Here is a 17,914-nt window from a genome sequence, read left to right on the forward strand (position 1 = left end):
AACAGGACTGTGGGCCAAGACTCCATCACATTATCGAATCTGTGTGTGCACAATTACATTCCAAAGAAGTCACTCCGCCACCAGATGGAGCAACAAGACACGTTTTTAAATATTGGCTTTGGTACTGCCAGTGTGCAATGAAGGTAAGATTGTGATTAGAACTGGTGATATTCAGCAGCAGTAGAGTTGAAGTTTCATCTCAAATGTCCTCGGTATAAATGTGATTAAAATGACTGAGCATGTTGTAAAGGATAGTCAATTTCTGTCTTACTTGTTTGTGCTCCAATGATTCTAAGAACAATGTGGCATAGATAACGCACACGATGCTTTGCTTCTGTTAAAGATAAACATCTGTGATGTGCCCGATTTATAGTTGTACTGTGGTGATAATACATTCTAATTAAACATCTCTTTATCTTCATCACTTTGCATGGTTACTCACTAAAGTCAAGAGTTTTCCGCATCACTGGACACCATTGTAGCACCGTCTGCATGTCAGAGCTCTTAATGTTTACAATACATTCCCTGGACTTTGTAACTGCAAACGACAAGCAGCAAATTTACAGAAGGGCAATTATTGAATCTATTCTTTTTTCACAGTGTCTCACAGCCCAGGGGTTGATCTATCAGGAATGCATCCTGACATAATTTGCATGAATATGCTAAGAAATTGTCTTTTCATTGTTAATGATCTGTCTATCAAAGGCAAGTGACAGAAGACAGCTTTGATCGCTTGTCCGTGGCTTTAATAGACCAGCATCTCCCTCTGTTGGTTAGAGCTTTTATCTACAACTGGGGATAAGATGTCTACGGTCACTTATTCATTGCCTCTGAAACCGGATTCTGAGGAGGTCAGATAGGAAATCGGGGCTTAATTATAGCAGCAGGTTTTCACCAGACAGTAGCTGCTCTGTAAAAACTACTGGAGACGACTCAATCTCTTCAGGCTGTTTTGTATTTGTTATACAGAGAAAAGCGGCCAGAATTGACACAAAATCAACACAAGTGTCAGTTCACATCTCTGGGGCCAGTAAAGTAACACAAGTTTGTCTTTTTTATGTTGTCTCTCTAAACCACAACATCATAAACTAATTACTAGTGCTGATTGAGCCTCTTGAAGCCCCCCCCCCCCCCTCTCTCTCTCTCTCTCTCTCTCTCTCTCGCTCGCTCGCTCTCTCTCTCAAACACACACTACTGCAGCAGCTTGCAATAATAGTGCATGAGTCAGCCCAAAATGGAATATATTTGAAAAAAAAATGTTATCGAAGCAGATAGTTGTGTCTTCCACTCCCTCCAAACCTGCTAAATGCGCACAGACACTGTCATTCATTCACACACACACACACACACACGCACGCACGCATGCACGCACACACACACGCACGCACACACACACACAGAGGGGGGGAGAGGGTTGGGTGGCTCCTCAGGCTTCAGTCGGCACAGTATAGAAAGTACAAGGTGTCTGACCTTGTTATATGCATGCCTGAGGTTATTTATGTCAAGTCCTGCTATAATTCCAAGTGAGTTGACGTGATGCTTGTGATGAAATGGTTCATCTCTGCTGATATACTGTATCAAGTTGGACTGCATGTCTAGCTGAGTTATATGAATAGATTGTTGTGTTCCAGTTCTATCAGCTATTTTACTTGATCTCTTTTGTCATTTGCGTATACCAAAAAATGTTACATTGTTGGCTGTATATTGTTTTAAGCTGATTGCAGCACTATTGCACAAAGTTTCCCTCTTGGAGACAGCAACGTATATTTTATCTTGTCTTACTCCTTTGGAGTATCTCATATACAGCGATGATTAATCGCTGAATCAGCTTTATCATTCCACAATTGTTTTGTTTCCCTTATTTCCTGGAAGAGTCGAGAGAAAGAAAAAAAACATCAAATGAACTGTCTTAGACAGCAACTAAAAATAGAGGGTCAGTAACACCAAGCTTTGGGGGGAAAGCTGAATCTTAACGTTCTTTAGATGAGCACTCAGTAACCATAGCTCAAACCAATGCAGTCTAATACAACAGGCCTGCATATTAAATCCTACATTCATGGAGGTTTTGATGTTCAATTGTTGTTGTTGAAACTGTTCAACTATGTTGATTCAAATACATGATCATTTTGGGGGATGCAGTTTGTGGTGCTGTTGAGCTGTATTGTGTTATACTGTACTGTTATTTTCTGTTATTTTGTCCACCCCATTTATGTCAAAGAGGGAGTGCAAAATAATGGAAACCCCAGTGACACACTTGTCCAATATACATGTCAAAGTGATAAACTACAGTGTCACACGGTATATGCAGTTTTGTGTGAGCAGATCATTTGATTTATATCTGACAGCAGTTCCATCACTTGGCAGGACCAATAAGTGGTGCTGTTAGACTGGTTTGGCCCTTTGCCAACTGGGGAAAAAAATCACATTTCTGTCAGAAAAGCTCCTGCTGCCACTTGTGCAACTACTCCTAGTGGCAATTCTAAATAACGTCCCAACACAGTTTATCATTTTATACTTGTCATATGCTATGAGGTGAAATTATGTACTACTTGAGGATTTGCACACAGTTTTGTCTTGCACTAATGCTGTTGCATATTTCAAAAAGGGCAGGTGTTCATGTTAAGTACCACACATGGACAATGCAAATGCTCAGTGCTCTTGGAGGGCGTTGGTATTTAAAATGTCTTTTAAGTTGTAGCATCTGGTGAACCATGTGATCATTTTCTACCCGGGGAACCCTCTCAGGACCCACCGGGTACCTGGACTCTGTTTTGAAAACTCTTGGCACAGCTGCCTACCTGCTGGGCTTTCCTTGTAACAGATACATGAATTACAGCCAGCAGGTACAACATGGCAGCATGGCCCAGCATCAGACAGGGACCAACTGGCCAAGCTCATGTGACCCTGACCTTAATTTATCCATAAGAGGGGGGGAAAGAAGTTGCCTGTTAACTGTATTTTACAACGGGCCTAAAGAATAAGATTGTATCCTACAACGATGACAATTACACTCTGTGTCTTGCTGGAACAGTCTATCCTTTGTAAATATCTAAATCAATTCAAGATTCTTTTCTAACTGACCAGGCAGTCTGCGGAGAAGATCATTCATATTAAATCTGGTATACAGTAATGACTAGAAGACTTTTACTCCCAGAAAAAAAGGAAGCAGTGGATTGTCCTCAAATCCCCGAGCTGGAGCTTTTTACAATTAGAGCATCCACCATCCATCCCCACGCTGATGATGAAGCACACCCCCACCCTTCCTGCACGAGAGTAAAACCAAGTGGCAGCGCGGAGATGCGCGACAGACCCACTGAGCACGGAGCGAGAGGAAATGTTAACAGGAGCATATCATTAATTCGCTGTTTTTGTTTCTGTTTGTTTAAAAAAACAAACATTATTCTACATGCTGCCCGTGTGGGAAACGATGAATGTGTCCAGGCGCAAGGAGAGGATCACCTAAAGATCGTGAAACACAGATTGCACCAAACCGGATCAAGTTGGTTTTTTTCCGTGTGGGTTAAAATTACTCCTCCGACCAGTGTGGACTAATGATGGCTCTAATGGTTCACCTGAAAACGGCCGCTCACCTTCGGGGGAAAGGTGACAGGATCGCCAAAGTTACATTCAGAGGTAGGACAACGTTTCTGAGTTGTATCCTGTATGTTGTGATATTGATACAGCCTGTGTGGTGTGGCCAGATTTTGAATTTTAGTTTGACGACCTGATGGGGGATAATCAGCGGTCCCGGTTGCGTGAAAAGTTGGGGACACCCCTTCTGGATAGGTGGCCATCGGACACGCGCTGCGCTGTGATTCATCTGCCATTCATGCGCTCCCAAAGATGGAAACTGCACTGATCATAAAATGAGGAAAGAAAGAGAGTACAGCAATCCGAAAAACGAACTCATCATGCGATTTGAAAGGATATACCCCAAATCCAATCCCCACGTTTATTTCATTATTTTGCACTTGTTATATCATTTGGTATACTCCCCTCTCATATGTAGATCATGTATGTCTAAATGCTTAAAAGTACTATAGAAACAAACTGCAGTTGACATAAGATGTGTACACTCGTGGTAATTAATGATGTTTCATCTATCCAGTTTTTTCCTAACTGTCAGGACATGGACTTCTCTTATGAATTATTGAAATGTAAATGATTCATTCTAGCACAAAAAGCAATGTGTAACTGTCTGTACATCATATCGTGTCCTTACATGTATCATGTGCATAGGTCATTTTACTCCTCAACCAATAAGGGCAAGAAGCCACTGTATTACAATTGACTATGTTGGCATTGGTTACTGAAGAAGATGTTGGAGGTGGGCGTCTCCTTCATACCTTCGGACAATTTCCAATCCACTGGTCCTTTGGCGTTTTATAACTCCTGTGGGGTCATCAGCATCTGATCTGCTCAGCCTCTCCTATACTGTTCAGAGGAGAGAGGGATCGCTGTAGGATTGGAGGGGAATTTGGAGGGAGTTCAGTGGATTTATTCATCATTCATCAAACGTTTCTTTCTCTGTGAGAGAGAAACAGAGTCAGGAAGAGAGAGAGGCGTGTGTTTCTGCACCTTGGATGGATCAGTCCACTATCTGACAGATGACAGGCGTTCAATCCCACCTGATCTCTGATCAGACTCCTGCTGAGAGCATCCGTTTTGTGTGGGGTGTTACAAGACCACCACCCCATCTTCCTCTCTCCACTGCTGTGTGTGTGTGTGTGTGTGCGTGTCTGTGTGTGAGCTGCATAGAATATGGCTTTCAGTGTTGTGCTGCAGAAAATTCACCAGGGTCTTGATATTACATGAACCGTGTCATCCAAGTCAAGGATTAGGTCGTCAGCTCTTCCCCCGTGGCCAAACTGTCAGCACAGCAGCTGTATCTCATCTTCTAAATTGTTAGGCAAAGCAACGATGTGTGTGTGTGTGTGTGTGTGTGTGTGTGTGTGGCTTTTTTTTACCCCATTTTCTGCCCTATTGTATCTTATTCAGTCAATGCTAAAATTCTGCCGAGTTCAAGACACATGCGGCTTTCGCTGATTCCCACTTAGGCATATGTCAAACAAACGCGTACAATATTTCCAAAGAAAAAGCAGTAATCAGTGGTTACCAGGTTTGAATAGTATGCATTATGGGCTGCATACCTGTTTAGCTAAACCGGACAGGGCCACAAATGTTGATAGTCGTTAACCCCTATAAATCCACATTAGTTATGGAGAGAAACACAGCTTTTAATAGCTGTGATAGTGCGGCCCTCAGTGTAAAGGTAATGTAGCCTATATACTGTGCCGTATTCCTAGCTGTGGCTCCTCTCCTCTGCTCTGCCACAAGTTCCTGTCGGGACTCATAAATATATATCATTGAATTGCTTTGTCACATTGTTCTTGTCCGGTCAAATAATATATTCTTTCCACATCCGTAAAGTAGGGGCTCTATGTTCCATGTTGGCCCGCCTGTGATTTATATGTTACATCATATTTGAAGGCATTATGAAAGTGCTTCTTTATTTAGCAAATTGTAGGTGGCGGGTTGAGATTTAATTAGAAAAGGAGAGAAATCAATCACTTCATCTGAGTGCTCAGATGTTAAGTGTGTGTTATTCATTTAGACTGTTGTGGGTGACTAGATAAGAGGGTGCAGAGAATCACAGGAAAGATGGATGAGTGAGAGAAGTGCAACAACAGATAAGAGCTGGGATCAAACCCATTGTACACGGAATCACCACGGTGCCCACCATATAATTAGCTTCATTAAAACCAATACCGGTTCATTTTTTTATTGAGTAATTGCTCAGTATTACTAGGAAAATGTATCTTCCAGTTAAAGTATTTGTCAGGATCCCGGTCTGACCCACTGTGTGGTTACCTCTGTTTCCCCTCCAATCTCCTCTCCTCATGTGTCTGTCATTCCCCTGTGTGTGTTTTGTTATGCCATGTGCTTGGTGTTTTCTCGGACCTGCCTCCAGACTCCTCCCACTGCTACCGCTCTGATGGATGCCAGCTGCGGACAATCTGGCTCGTTACCCGGCAGCATATAAGCCCTGGGCCTGCAGGCTTGGGGCGTCAGTCTGTATTGTCTTCTGCCTCGGTAGCGTCCGCCGTGTCGTGAGTAAACCCCATGGTATCTTCCTGTGCTAACCTCTCTCCTCTCTGCTACGGGTGGAAAGTACTGGGCGATCTACGAACTCTCCGGTGTCGAGCCACGGGACATCACACCGTCGATCTGTCAACTCTTCAGTGTCGAGCCACGGGACATCACACCGTCGAGCTACCAGCCCCCGGTGTCGAGCCACGGGACTCACACCAGCCACCCACTTGTCTACCAAATAAACCTGTTTCATTGGACTTTGTCTCCTGTGGTCTGCATTTGGGTCCTACCCGTGAACTCCCGTGACAGAACAGACTGACCATAAAATGGACGCAGCGACCACAGGAGCAGCTACGCTGGCCGGACATAGCACGCAGCTGGAGGCACACCAGCAGATGCTCATGGAGATGCGTCAAGCCCTGCAATCCATGGCAGGTGAGGTCTCTGAGGTTGGCCGCATCTTGCAGGGACTGGTTCGGACAGGCCAGCTTCAGCCGGCTCCAGCCCCGGACCCATCACCTGCACTCCCCTCTCCAGGCCTCGCCCCGCCGGTTCGGGAGTCCCCCGTGCCACCTCCGGAGCCCTATGACGGAACGCTGGGGAGATGCCGGGGCTTCCTGTTTCAATGCAGGCAGGTGTTTGACCGACAGCCCCAGATTTTCGCCTCAGACAGGTCCAGGGTTTCTTACGTGGTCGGCTTACTGCGGGGAAGGGCTTTGGACTGGGCCACGAACACACTGAGCATCGACCAGCCTAATCTTGTGGATTATGTCGACTTTGTGGAGGATCTGAGGAGGGTTTTCGACCACCCAGTGGACTCCGAGGATGCAGCTCAACGCCTCCTCCGCTTGCGACAGGGTCAGGCGAGTGTAGCAGAACACGCAGTGGACTTCCGCATTCTCGCCGCCGAGTCCGGGTGGGGAGAGACGGCGCTCAGGGGAGTTTTCCTTCACGGACTATCCGAAGCCATGAAGGATGAACTGGCAACCTGTAATAAGGCCGGTTCGTTGGAGGAGCTGATTAAGCTCTCGATCGGGCTGGATAATCGGATGCGGCAGAGGCGACGTGAGAGGAACTACAGGTCCCTAGGGGCATCACCCGTGACATCACCCTCTTCCAGCTTCCGCCTGCGTGCTCCGGCGTCAGCCTATCCGGAGGAGCGGAGAGGGCCTCAGGCTTGGGATTCGGTCCCCTTTTCCACGCCGGAGGAGGAGCCTATGCAGCTCGGGCGTGCCCACCTTTCGCCACGGGAGAGAGATAGGCGGATCAGAGCAGGCGAGTGCCTGTACTGTGGCCGCCTGGGACATTCCCTTTCCTCCTGTCCGGTTCGGTCAAACGGGGGCGCTCGCCAGTAAAGGTTGGGATACTGGTGAGCGGACCCGAGCCTTCTCGAGACTCCCTACCAAGACTGTTGTTGCCGGCATCTCTCTCGCTGCACTCTCGCTCTCTCTCTCTCTCGGCTCTGGTGGACTCTGGAGCAGAACAGAATTTCATGGACACGGAGTTTATCGCCAGAGTCCAGATTCCCTTGGAGAGACTAGAGCGTCCGCTATTGGTCAATGCCCTAGACGGCAGCTTCCTAGCCCGAGTCACTCACCGGACCCAGCCGCTGCAGCTCATCCTGTCCGGTAATCACAGAGAGAGACTTCAGTTTTACGTTTTTCCTTCTCCGCAGAACCCCCTAGTTCTGGGCCACCCTTGGCTCACCACCCATAACCCTCGGATTGACTGGGCGGCAGGGAGGATTGCCGCATGGAGCCCCGACTGTCATGCTAACTGCCTAAGATCGGCGCAACCCCCTGGAGGACCTCCCCAGGACTATCACGAGCCTTTGCCAGATCTCGCCTCCGTGCCCACCGCCTACCATGACATCGGGGAAGTGTTTAGCAAGAGCCGGGCCCTCTCCTTACCACCTCACCGTCCCTACGACTGCGCTATTGACCTCCACCCGGGCGCTCCGCTTCCTTCCAGTCGGTTATATAACCTGTCTAGGCCGGAGAAGGCATCCATGGAGGAATACATCTCACAGTCGTTGAGGGCTGGAATCATCCGCCCGTCCTCATCACCACTCGGAGCTGGATTCTTCTTTGTCTCTAAGAAGGATAAGAGCCTCCGGCCCTGCATCGACTATCGGGGTCTGAACAGCATCACTACCCGGAACAAGTACCCTCTGCCACTGATTAATTCTGCGTTTGAACCCTTGTCTGGAGCCACAATCTTCACCAAGCTCGACCTTCGCAATGCATACCACCTGGTGCGGATCCGAGCAGGAGATGAGTGGAAGACGGGGTTCAACACCCCCCTCGGTCACTTCGAGTACTTGGTCATGCCGTTTGGACTATCCAATGCCCCAGCAGTTTTCCAGGCGTTGGTAAACGACGTACTCCGGGACTTCCTGAACCGTTTTGTGTTTGTGTACATCGATGATATCCTCATCTACTCTGCGGACCTTCTGGAGCATCAGCGCCATGTTCGGTTGGTCCTCCAGCGCCTACTGGAGAACAAACTGTTTGTGAAGGCGGAGAAATGTGAGTTCCATGTGACCTCAGTTCAGTTCCTGGGATTCATCATTGAGAGGGGTCAAGTAAGAACGGATCCAGAAAGGGTCAAGGCGGTAACTGAGTGGCCGACTCCCTCCTCCCGGAAACAGCTCCAACAGTTTCTGGGGTTTGCCAACTTCTACCGTCGATTCATCAGGAACTACAGTAACCTCGCAGCCCCGCTCACTGGGCTCACCTCTTCCAAGACCATATTTGTATGGACACCGGAGGCCGGTCGGGCATTCAAGCTCCTCAAGGAACAGTTCTCCTCCGCCCCCATCCTGATTCAGCCCGACGACACCCGCCAGTTCGTTGTTGAGGTGGACGCCTCTGACACAGGTGTGGGGGCCATCCTGTCTCAACAGTCGGACTCGGACTCGAAGTTGCGCCCTTGCGCCTACTATTCCCGCCGGTTGAACCCAGCAGAGAGGAACTACGATGTGGGAAACCGGGAACTGCTGGCAATTAAGCTGGCTCTCGAGGAGTGGAGACACTGGCTAGAGGGGGCTGTTCATCCGTTCGTGGTCTGGACAGACCATAGGAACCTCGAGTACATTCGGACGGCCAAGCGGTTAAACTCTCGCCAGGCTCGGTGGTCATTATTCTTCGGACGGTTTGACTTCACCATCTCCTACCGCCCAGGCCACAAGAATACCAAGCCTGATGCTCTCTCTCGCCAGTTCTCTCCCGAGGGTCGCTCCTCCAGTCCTGGGACCATCCTCCCTACAACCTGTGTGGCAGCCGCTCTCACCTGGGAGATCGAATCAGTGGTGCAGGACGCTCTCCGAACCCAGCCAGATCCCGGAGGCGGGCCTCCCGGCCGCCTCTTTGTTCCCCTGTCCGCACGCTCCCAAGTGCTCCAGTGGGCGCACACCTCTCGGTTCTCCTGTCACCCTGGCGTCAGACGCACCATTGATCTGCTTCGGAGAACCTTTTGGTGGACATCGCTGGAGGCCGATACTAGAGCCTTTGTCCTCGCCTGCTCAACCTGTGCCCGCAATAAGGCGTCACACCGACCTCCCGCCGGCTTGCTGCAACCCCTCCCGGCGCCTCATCGTCCCTGGTCCCATATCGCCCTGGACTTCGTCACGGGCCTGCCACCCTCTCATGGAAACACGGTCATCGTTACGGGGGTTGACCGCTTCTCCAAGGCGGCTCACTTCCTCGCTCTGCCCAAGCTTCCCTCAGCTCAGGAGGCGGCGGATATCATGGTCAGCCAGGTGTTCCGTCTGCATGGGATCCCGGTGGACATTGTGTCGGACCGAGGCCCGCAGTTCGTATCCCAGGTCTGGAGAGCCTTCGGCCGGGCCCTCGGCGCAACCATCAGTCTGTCCTCGGGGTTCCACCCCCAGTCCAACGGGCAGACGGAGAGGCTTAATCAGGAGCTCGAGGCCTCCCTCCGCTGCGTGGCAGCATCGAATCCCTCCAGCTGGAGTACTCACCTGCCTTGGGTGGAATATGCCCACAACTCCCATACATCATCGGCTACGGGCCACACTCCATTCGAGGCCTCCCTGGGTTACCAGCCACCTCTGTTCCCCGCCCAGGAGGTGGAGATAGCTGTTCCCTCAGTGCAGCGCCACCTTCGTCGCTGTAGGAAGGTGTGGAGGGAGACCCGGGCCGCCCTTCTCCGCACGGCGGAACAGAATAAGCGTTTTGCGGATCGCCGCCGCATCCCTGCTCCACATTACCAAGTCGGTCAAATGGTGTGGCTCTCCGCCAGGGACATCCCATTACGGACCGAATCCCGGAAGTTGTCTCCCCGGTTCATCGGTCCGTTTGCGGTCCAGGCAATTATCAACCCGTCCGCAGTTCGTCTGAAGCTTCCCTCATCCATGAGGATCCACCCGACGTTCCACGTGTCGCTGATCAAACCGGTGTCCCCCTGTGCCCTCCGGCCAGACCCCCACCACCCGCCCGACTCATCGACGGAGGTCCAGCGCATACGGTCAACAGACTATTGGATGTTCGCCCTCGGGGTCGGGGTTTCCAATACCTCGTGGACTGGGAGGGTTACGGTCCTGAGGAACGCTCATGGGTGCCCCGGTCTAGGATCCTCGACCCCACTCTCGTTCGGGATTTTCATCGACGGCACCCGGACAAGACTGGCAGACCGCCTGGAGGCTCCCGTTGAGGGGGGGGTACTGTCAGGATCCCGGTCTGACCCACTGTGTGGTTACCTCTGTTTCCCCTCCAATCTCCTCTCCTCATGTGTCTGTCATTCCCCTGTGTGTGTTTTGTTATGCCATGTGCTTGGTGTTTTCTCGGACCTGCCTCCAGACTCCTCCCACTGCTACCGCTCTGATGGATGCCAGCTGCGGACAATCTGGCTCGTTACCCGGCAGCATATAAGCCCTGGGCCTGCAGGCTTGGGGCGTCAGTCTGTATTGTCTTCTGCCTCGGTAGCGTCCGCCGTGTCGTGAGTAAACCCCATGGTATCTTCCTGTGCTAACCTCTCTCCTCTCTGCTACGGGTGGAAAGTACTGGGCGATCTACGAACTCTCCGGTGTCGAGCCACGGGACATCACACCGTCGATCTGTCAACTCTTCAGTGTCGAGCCACGGGACATCACACCGTCGAGCTACCAGCCCCCGGTGTCGAGCCACGGGACTCACACCAGCCACCCACTTGTCTACCAAATAAACCTGTTTCATTGGACTTTGTCTCCTGTGGTCTGCATTTGGGTCCTACCCGTGAACTCCCGTGACAGTATTAAAGGAGGCTGAGGTCTTCATGAGCAATTGCATTGCTATGCCACACAGTGAAATCATTTTAAACATCCTGTAAATAAACTTCTTCTTCCCTCAAAGACTTTCATTCATTGAAGACCTAATAATCTATATTTATATAATGCCCCGATCTTAATGCCGATTCACATTATATGTCAGTTCTTCTTCTACTCACATCGGTCCTGCTTCCCCGGTCTCTTAAATTGTGGTGGGTTTTTGAATGTTTTCAGACTGTTAGCCTGGCAGTCGCGCTTCCTAAGTGCTTTCACCTCAAACAACTTCCTGTCTGGAGAGGAAGAGGTCTGGCAGGAAGTCCCAGCCCCCCCCCCCCCCCTGAACATATCAATATGACCTCATGAAAGGCTGGTGGAGCGATGCTATGTAAGGCTGACTCCTCATGTAACGTTTGGCGGAGAAAGAAACCGAAACACCCATCATCTAGAATCAAACGTCATCAGTATTTTGAGAAAATAAAAGCCGTAAATCAGTAAATCGATAGCAGTCAATGTGTAATACAAACGTAGCAATAAAAAAAGGCCGGAGAGTTCCCCGTCCGTTCTGGCTCAAAATGGTTCATTATTATCTCGTATGGGCTGTGAAGTCTGCTTCAAAGGGGACGCGTGAAAACTTAATTGATTTTGTGGCAAGCCTTTGATGGATCCTTGCTGTTATCTGTAGCTCTTGGATTTATCAAAGAATGACACTCCAGCTCTTGTTGCTTATTGGCTGGGTCTCTGCACAGTAGCCTGCAGGATCACACACACACACACACACACACACACACACACACACACACACACACACACACACACACACACACACTCACACACTCTCTGTACATCAGCGTTATCTTAGAAATGAAAACTTTATTTCCACTCTTACGATATTCCACTGCAGCTTGCTTCTTTCATCCCAACTCTTTCTTTTTGTTTGTCATCCTTTTAACTCTAAATCTTTGATATTTTCCGGGCTGAAACAAAGCTTTGTGGTATCTGCGGTATCTTACACACATCATCAAATTCCCTTTCTTCTCCATAGCACAGTGAAACTCTTTTTCGTTAAGTCCTTTGCTGGAGCAGATATTTACCTCGTCTTAAGTTTGAATTGTGGTACTGATTTAGTGTGGTTGCGGTCTCTTTTTGGGCTCGTAAATTGTACAGGAAATAAGACAAAATTAAATCACGGTATAGAACAACAAAGATGAGGTGTGCAGGGAGACTGATTGCATCCCAAACATGAAGGAAATGCCTTCCTCTTTTCTATTCTACAATGTTTTTGTTCTGTTTACCCTAAAGATCCATCTTTCACAGTGTTTTGCACAATCAAAATGCACACTCCGTTTCCTTTCTTTCTTTCACAACAGGTCGGTTCTTTCAGTGCCCCTCTGTTTCTATTTCTCACTATTTCCACCAAGGCCAAAAGGCACCCTGATTAGCAGAATTTAGTTTTTAGTTTGGTGTGGAGCACCTTACATAAGACTCACATGATCTACTTTTCTAAACCCACGTCTCGGTGAGATTAAAACACAGTTCTGACAATTATGCTTCTGTTTTGAATAATGTCGGAGGAATATTGTCTCTTTCCCTCTCTCACATACAAGTGGTGTTCATTTTCTCAAAGATATGTCATAGGAAAGGGGTTTTGCAAGGTTGTAGAGAGTGGGGTGTGATGCAAAAGAGAGATTGTGGTTATGAATTAGAGTCAAAATGGACTCTAAGCATAATAGACTTTAAGTTTTGCTTTTGCAAGTCCGTGTGTCTTTTTTTCTCCATCTAAACTCAGAGGTTGTTTGCTCTGTGAATGTGTGAAAAGAATCAATCAGCACAAACGACAATAACGCATCGTAGGAGCCAGAAAGAATCTTTTTTTAAATTTCTATTCAAAATGATAATTCCAGCCAAACAGGCATAACAGGCTGTAATCAGCTTTGTAGGTTCCTGTGCGTGTGTGACTATATGTAGATATGAATGTGTGATCTGTACAAATCAGCTGTCCACATGCACCAAAACAAACACCCACACAAAGCCTCAGATACACAGAGCAAACCACCGCAACAAAGCAGAATGCGAGCAGTCCGGCACCATTCATGAGCATCACAAAGCAACCAGGTGAAAACAGGCTGCAGCACGCATGAGTGAGTCAGTGAATGGCTCTCTGCCCTGTTTATAACCTTAAATACACACTCATTACACATTCATTATTGGCACTGATCTCACTGCTGTATGTTATTTCTGTTCAGCTGAAGTCTTTTTCTCTCTGTTTGTTTTTATGCTGTCGCATAATGAGTCATAATGTAGCCATTCAATTGTCTGTTTTTATTTTCTGTCTCCTGTGGCTCCACACAGCCTGGCTCATTTGAGTGTTTATCAGATACTTAAGGCATTCATTTGTCTTTTCACTTGTCTTTTATGTCAACCGATTTTTGACAGGCATGTTGACAAATATCTCTCACCAAATTGATCCTTATCTTTCGTAGAAGTACCAAAACTACAGTGTAAAAATACTCTATTACAAGGAATTATTCTGCATTCAACGTCTTACTTTTATCATTTTGGTTCATTTTTACATTTTATTTATATTGTAAACATGACCCTATAAAACATAGAAGACAAGTGATTATCATACAGACAGAGAAGTAAAGAATAAAATCTGAAGTACTACATGTAGTAGAAGTAAAGTAGCACAAAATGGAAATACTCACATAAAGCACAATTTTCTTCAAAATGTTCAAACTGTTTCCGGCCAAAACTTTGTATTCATGTGTTTATTACACTGTGACTGACAACCTACCTGACACAGTCTCATTATGCAAGCAGATAAAAAAACCAAAAACAAGATCGATAGATTTAGCTTGTGCTGGATATATTGCCCGTGATGTGTGTGCTGTCTCAAACTGAAATGACAACAAATGCAATGCTATTAATGAAGCATTGATCTGTTTTTAACCTTTATATTCCCTCTCACTTTCCAGGTCTGTCCTTCTACAGCCGTGTGGCAGAGAACTGTGACGAGGTGGCCCACTTTAATGAGGTCAGTGTCTTCATTTCTCCTGTTATCCACCTTGAGAATAAATGACAATCAATTAGCCCTCAACTTAATTGAAATTGTCCCCAGCCTTCCAATTTTCACTGCAGATAACAATATGCTGATTTCACTGACTGCAGGTTTTCTTAATGAACCTTTTTAGTCAATAAGTAGGAGACATATCGGTAATGGAGTCTGTTTTTACTTTTATCTCCTTGAGCCCGATGGACCCGGTACCGAGTCTACCCCTGTGTTGCAGTTACAAAATGTTGCGGTGACAGATTGTCTATTTAAAGAAGATATTCATGTTATACTGTTTTGAAAACAGTTTTCAACTGTCAGAAGCTGTAAACCAACTTTATGAGTCCTAAAACCTGAAACTGAGTCAGCATTTTTGCACAGATGGTTCCTTCGTCTTGGAGTCGATAGGTTTTTTGAATGGGTTTTTCGTTAGATGTCTGAAATAAAGTTTGAAGGAAGAGATTTTAAAGTTTTGCTCTCCAACACAAAACACGTCAGTAAATACCCCTCTCGTGAATTTGGCATTGTTTACCATGTCTTAAAAGGGCGATGTCTAAAAAGTGGCTAAAAGAGACGACTGAATGTCATTACGCTGAAAACCAGTCCGCCTCAAGCTTCGTGGTGGTGACGTGATGTCATGCGACCGAGGTGTACTTCACTTATAGCCTAATTTTAGCTTTTTACTTCTGGTGATTGCATTTATGCTTCAAAAAATAATTTAAGTAGTGTTCTTTTGGGAAGAGTATCTTGCTGAACTGAGTTTTGTGTCATTTTATAATGCAGAAAAAAACAAAATGGTCTGTTTCACTGCAGCGCAGCGTACATGCAGATGAAAGACTCAGTATTCGCCACCTGGCCAAAACATGGAGACAGCCTGAGTTCATCTTCACAAATTATTCCATAAATTCTTTATATTAGTGTATTTTCAGTCAGGCAATTAAATAAGAAAAACAAACATATAGTACATTCCCAGCGGCGTTTAGTTTTCCTCTTTAAGCTGCCTGCTTTTGCAGTGAAAAATATGTTTCCTTTGATGGGCTCAGAGGCAGAAGGCTGCTTCCTTTGCTGATAACCAGGGCTTTTGTTGTTTTCAGTCTAATCAGGAAAATGGCTAAATGAGTACACATTTTTTAGTAACTTGCATAAACACATGCATGCATATTTTATTTCACGGTCACTGCAGAAAGAAATACTTTAGTTTTTGTAGCAAGGTTAAAATTTAAGAGAGAAAAGTAAGCAAAAGAGAGAAAGGTGTGAGAAATATCTACACTGGTGCATTATATTATGATTGTGGCCTGATTAGAGTAACTGTTATAGGGCCGAGTGGCTGCTACTGATGTGTGATCTCTTGTGACTCGCATCACCCGGTGCACTCGTCTCGCTCCTGTTGTGCTGGCGAGGTCGTTAGCATCACTCAGCATCAATAAAACTGCCAGGCTTCCCTTGGGACGACTTGTGTCTCCAGTAGTTCCCGTGTCGGATTTGTGTTTGGGGGGGGGGGGGTTACATGCTGCTGGTGCCTGAGCATTCATGTACTGTTTTCCTCGCCACCACCAACCCCCAACCCCACAAACTCTTGAGCAACTCCTCATCACACCCTCCTCATCTGACATCATCCTCGGCACTGGAACATTTGCATGGCTCAGTAAGCTCAGTCCAGCCCCTAAAGTTGAGGACCATTAGCGTAGAGCTGTGTGTCTCGTTGCTTCATGCATGGACTAGCAGGATGCCTTTGAACTAGTTTGCAGATAGACTGCATGGGTATTCTGTATTCATTATGTATACCATGGGACTTGGCTTTTAGCTGCAGTACACCAGGACTTCCCCCTCACTAGTTAGACATAACTGGAGCAAAGAACAGAAAGCCTTGTAAGTGCTGCATGTGACCACAGGGTTCATTCGATGGGCCTGTAGATATAGCTACTGTACATGTGTGTGTGTCTGTGGCGATGCGTCAGGATGAATCTGATCAGGAATGTGGTTGTTTGGTTTTCAGACAAGATGTCAAGAGATTTGAACCATGCAAACATAATGAGTGCAGGAATATTCCCTCTCCCCTGGCCTGAAGCTGCTACATTCCTACAGTGTACTAAGTGCACAGTCTGACTTTTTAATGAGAGACTTGGGATTACGCAATGCTAAATTCGGAATATTTTGGGCCATTCTGTACTTACTGTCTCTTGCAAATTATGTTTGCAACTTAGAGCCGCCCGGATTCCGTTATTTATTGCTGTAATAAGGAATCATTGATAAAAGAGTACTGCACCAATTTAAATCATAGAAAAGGTATGAAAAACCTATGCAGTAGAACCAGAGATACTGTTTTTATATTCCGCATTCTTCTTACCCACAGTATTCACTCGTACTGTAAATCAAAGCATTGATTCCATCTTTTCATGGTGAATGTTTAATATCAGCATCAACAGCTACTTGAAGCATGAGACATGGGGTTGGTACTTTATTAACATGTAACTGAACCAGGATCGTCCGCTAATCTTAGACAAAGTGCTTCTGTTGCCTAAATGTAACCACACAAGGGACTCAGGATTTGAACCCTGGCCTAGAGCGCCAGAAACCTGTGGTATGTGTACCAACCATCCACCCCAAACACGCTCCGTATGACTTGCACACAGAATCATTGCCAATGAACTGACCTAACCCTATCCCTTTAGGTTGGTAGTGTATATAAAAACCATTTATAGGGGACAGGGTTGCTGTTTTAGTATTCACTGTGTCACTGTTAATGCTTTCGCAGTACTTCATCACTGAAAGCCTCATTAGTTTGATCAGGACTCTGAACTCCGGGGCGTGCTGCGGCAGACCAAAGAGACCACAGCGAGATCACTTCCCCTAAACTTCCCAAACTGCCTCTGTAATCAGGTTTGGGAAGTTAGTGGGCTCAAGGAAGGCGTGTATGTTATATGAGAACATACCACCATCAGGGTTAGGTTTTTAAACGAATATAGATTACACCCAGCAGTACAGGATTCATATCCCGCGAGCCGCTGGAGAATAAAATAACATAACTTCATGCATTAGGGCAATCCACCTCTGGAGATCATATTTCATCTGATTTATTTACCACGTTACTGATACTGCAACCACTTGACCACAATTAAGAAGACGAGGAGTAGAAGTTGCCTCTGGACAAGACACGAGCTGGAATATTGCTGGTGCTAAAAATAGTTTATGAACTTCACCAGTTTTTAAGATGCAGGGCTGCTCGAGGGAGGCGATGTCCCATCTCTGAGTACACTGAATAAATGATGATCTGAGCAGAATATTTTCTTTGCCCGCTTCGAGTCTGAGGGAAGCTGAAAACTGAAATATGAGTAACCAAAATGAGCACAGTAGAACCTACAGCTGCTGTACTGACTGTATGTAAATGATTCTAATGACTGTTTTGTTTTGAGGCTGATTTACATATCAGCGTTGTGGATTTAGAATGACAAAACAGAAGAATCAAACAAGTGTGCTGATATGCACACAGTGTTAACAAAAACATC

General features: G+C 46.7%; 1 protein-coding gene across 1 annotated transcript in view; it reads left to right on the forward strand.

The window, feature by feature from the left end:
• Positions 1–3,554: 3,554 nt before the first annotated feature.
• otofa (otoferlin a) overlaps positions 3,555–17,914 on the forward strand; it is a gene marked incomplete at both ends in the record, with an annotated part of 59,992 nt that continues 45,632 nt past the window's right edge. Inside the window, 2 exons of the mRNA XM_079291377.1 lie at positions 3,555–3,633; positions 14,335–14,393. Coding sequence (XP_079147503.1) covers positions 3,555–3,633; positions 14,335–14,393 — 138 coding nt within the window. The remainder of the gene's footprint in view (positions 3,634–14,334; positions 14,394–17,914) is intronic.

Source organism: Melanostigma gelatinosum (genome assembly GCF_949748355.1).
Source record: "Melanostigma gelatinosum genome assembly, chromosome: 19".
NCBI lineage: Eukaryota > Metazoa > Chordata > Actinopteri > Perciformes > Zoarcidae > Melanostigma > Melanostigma gelatinosum.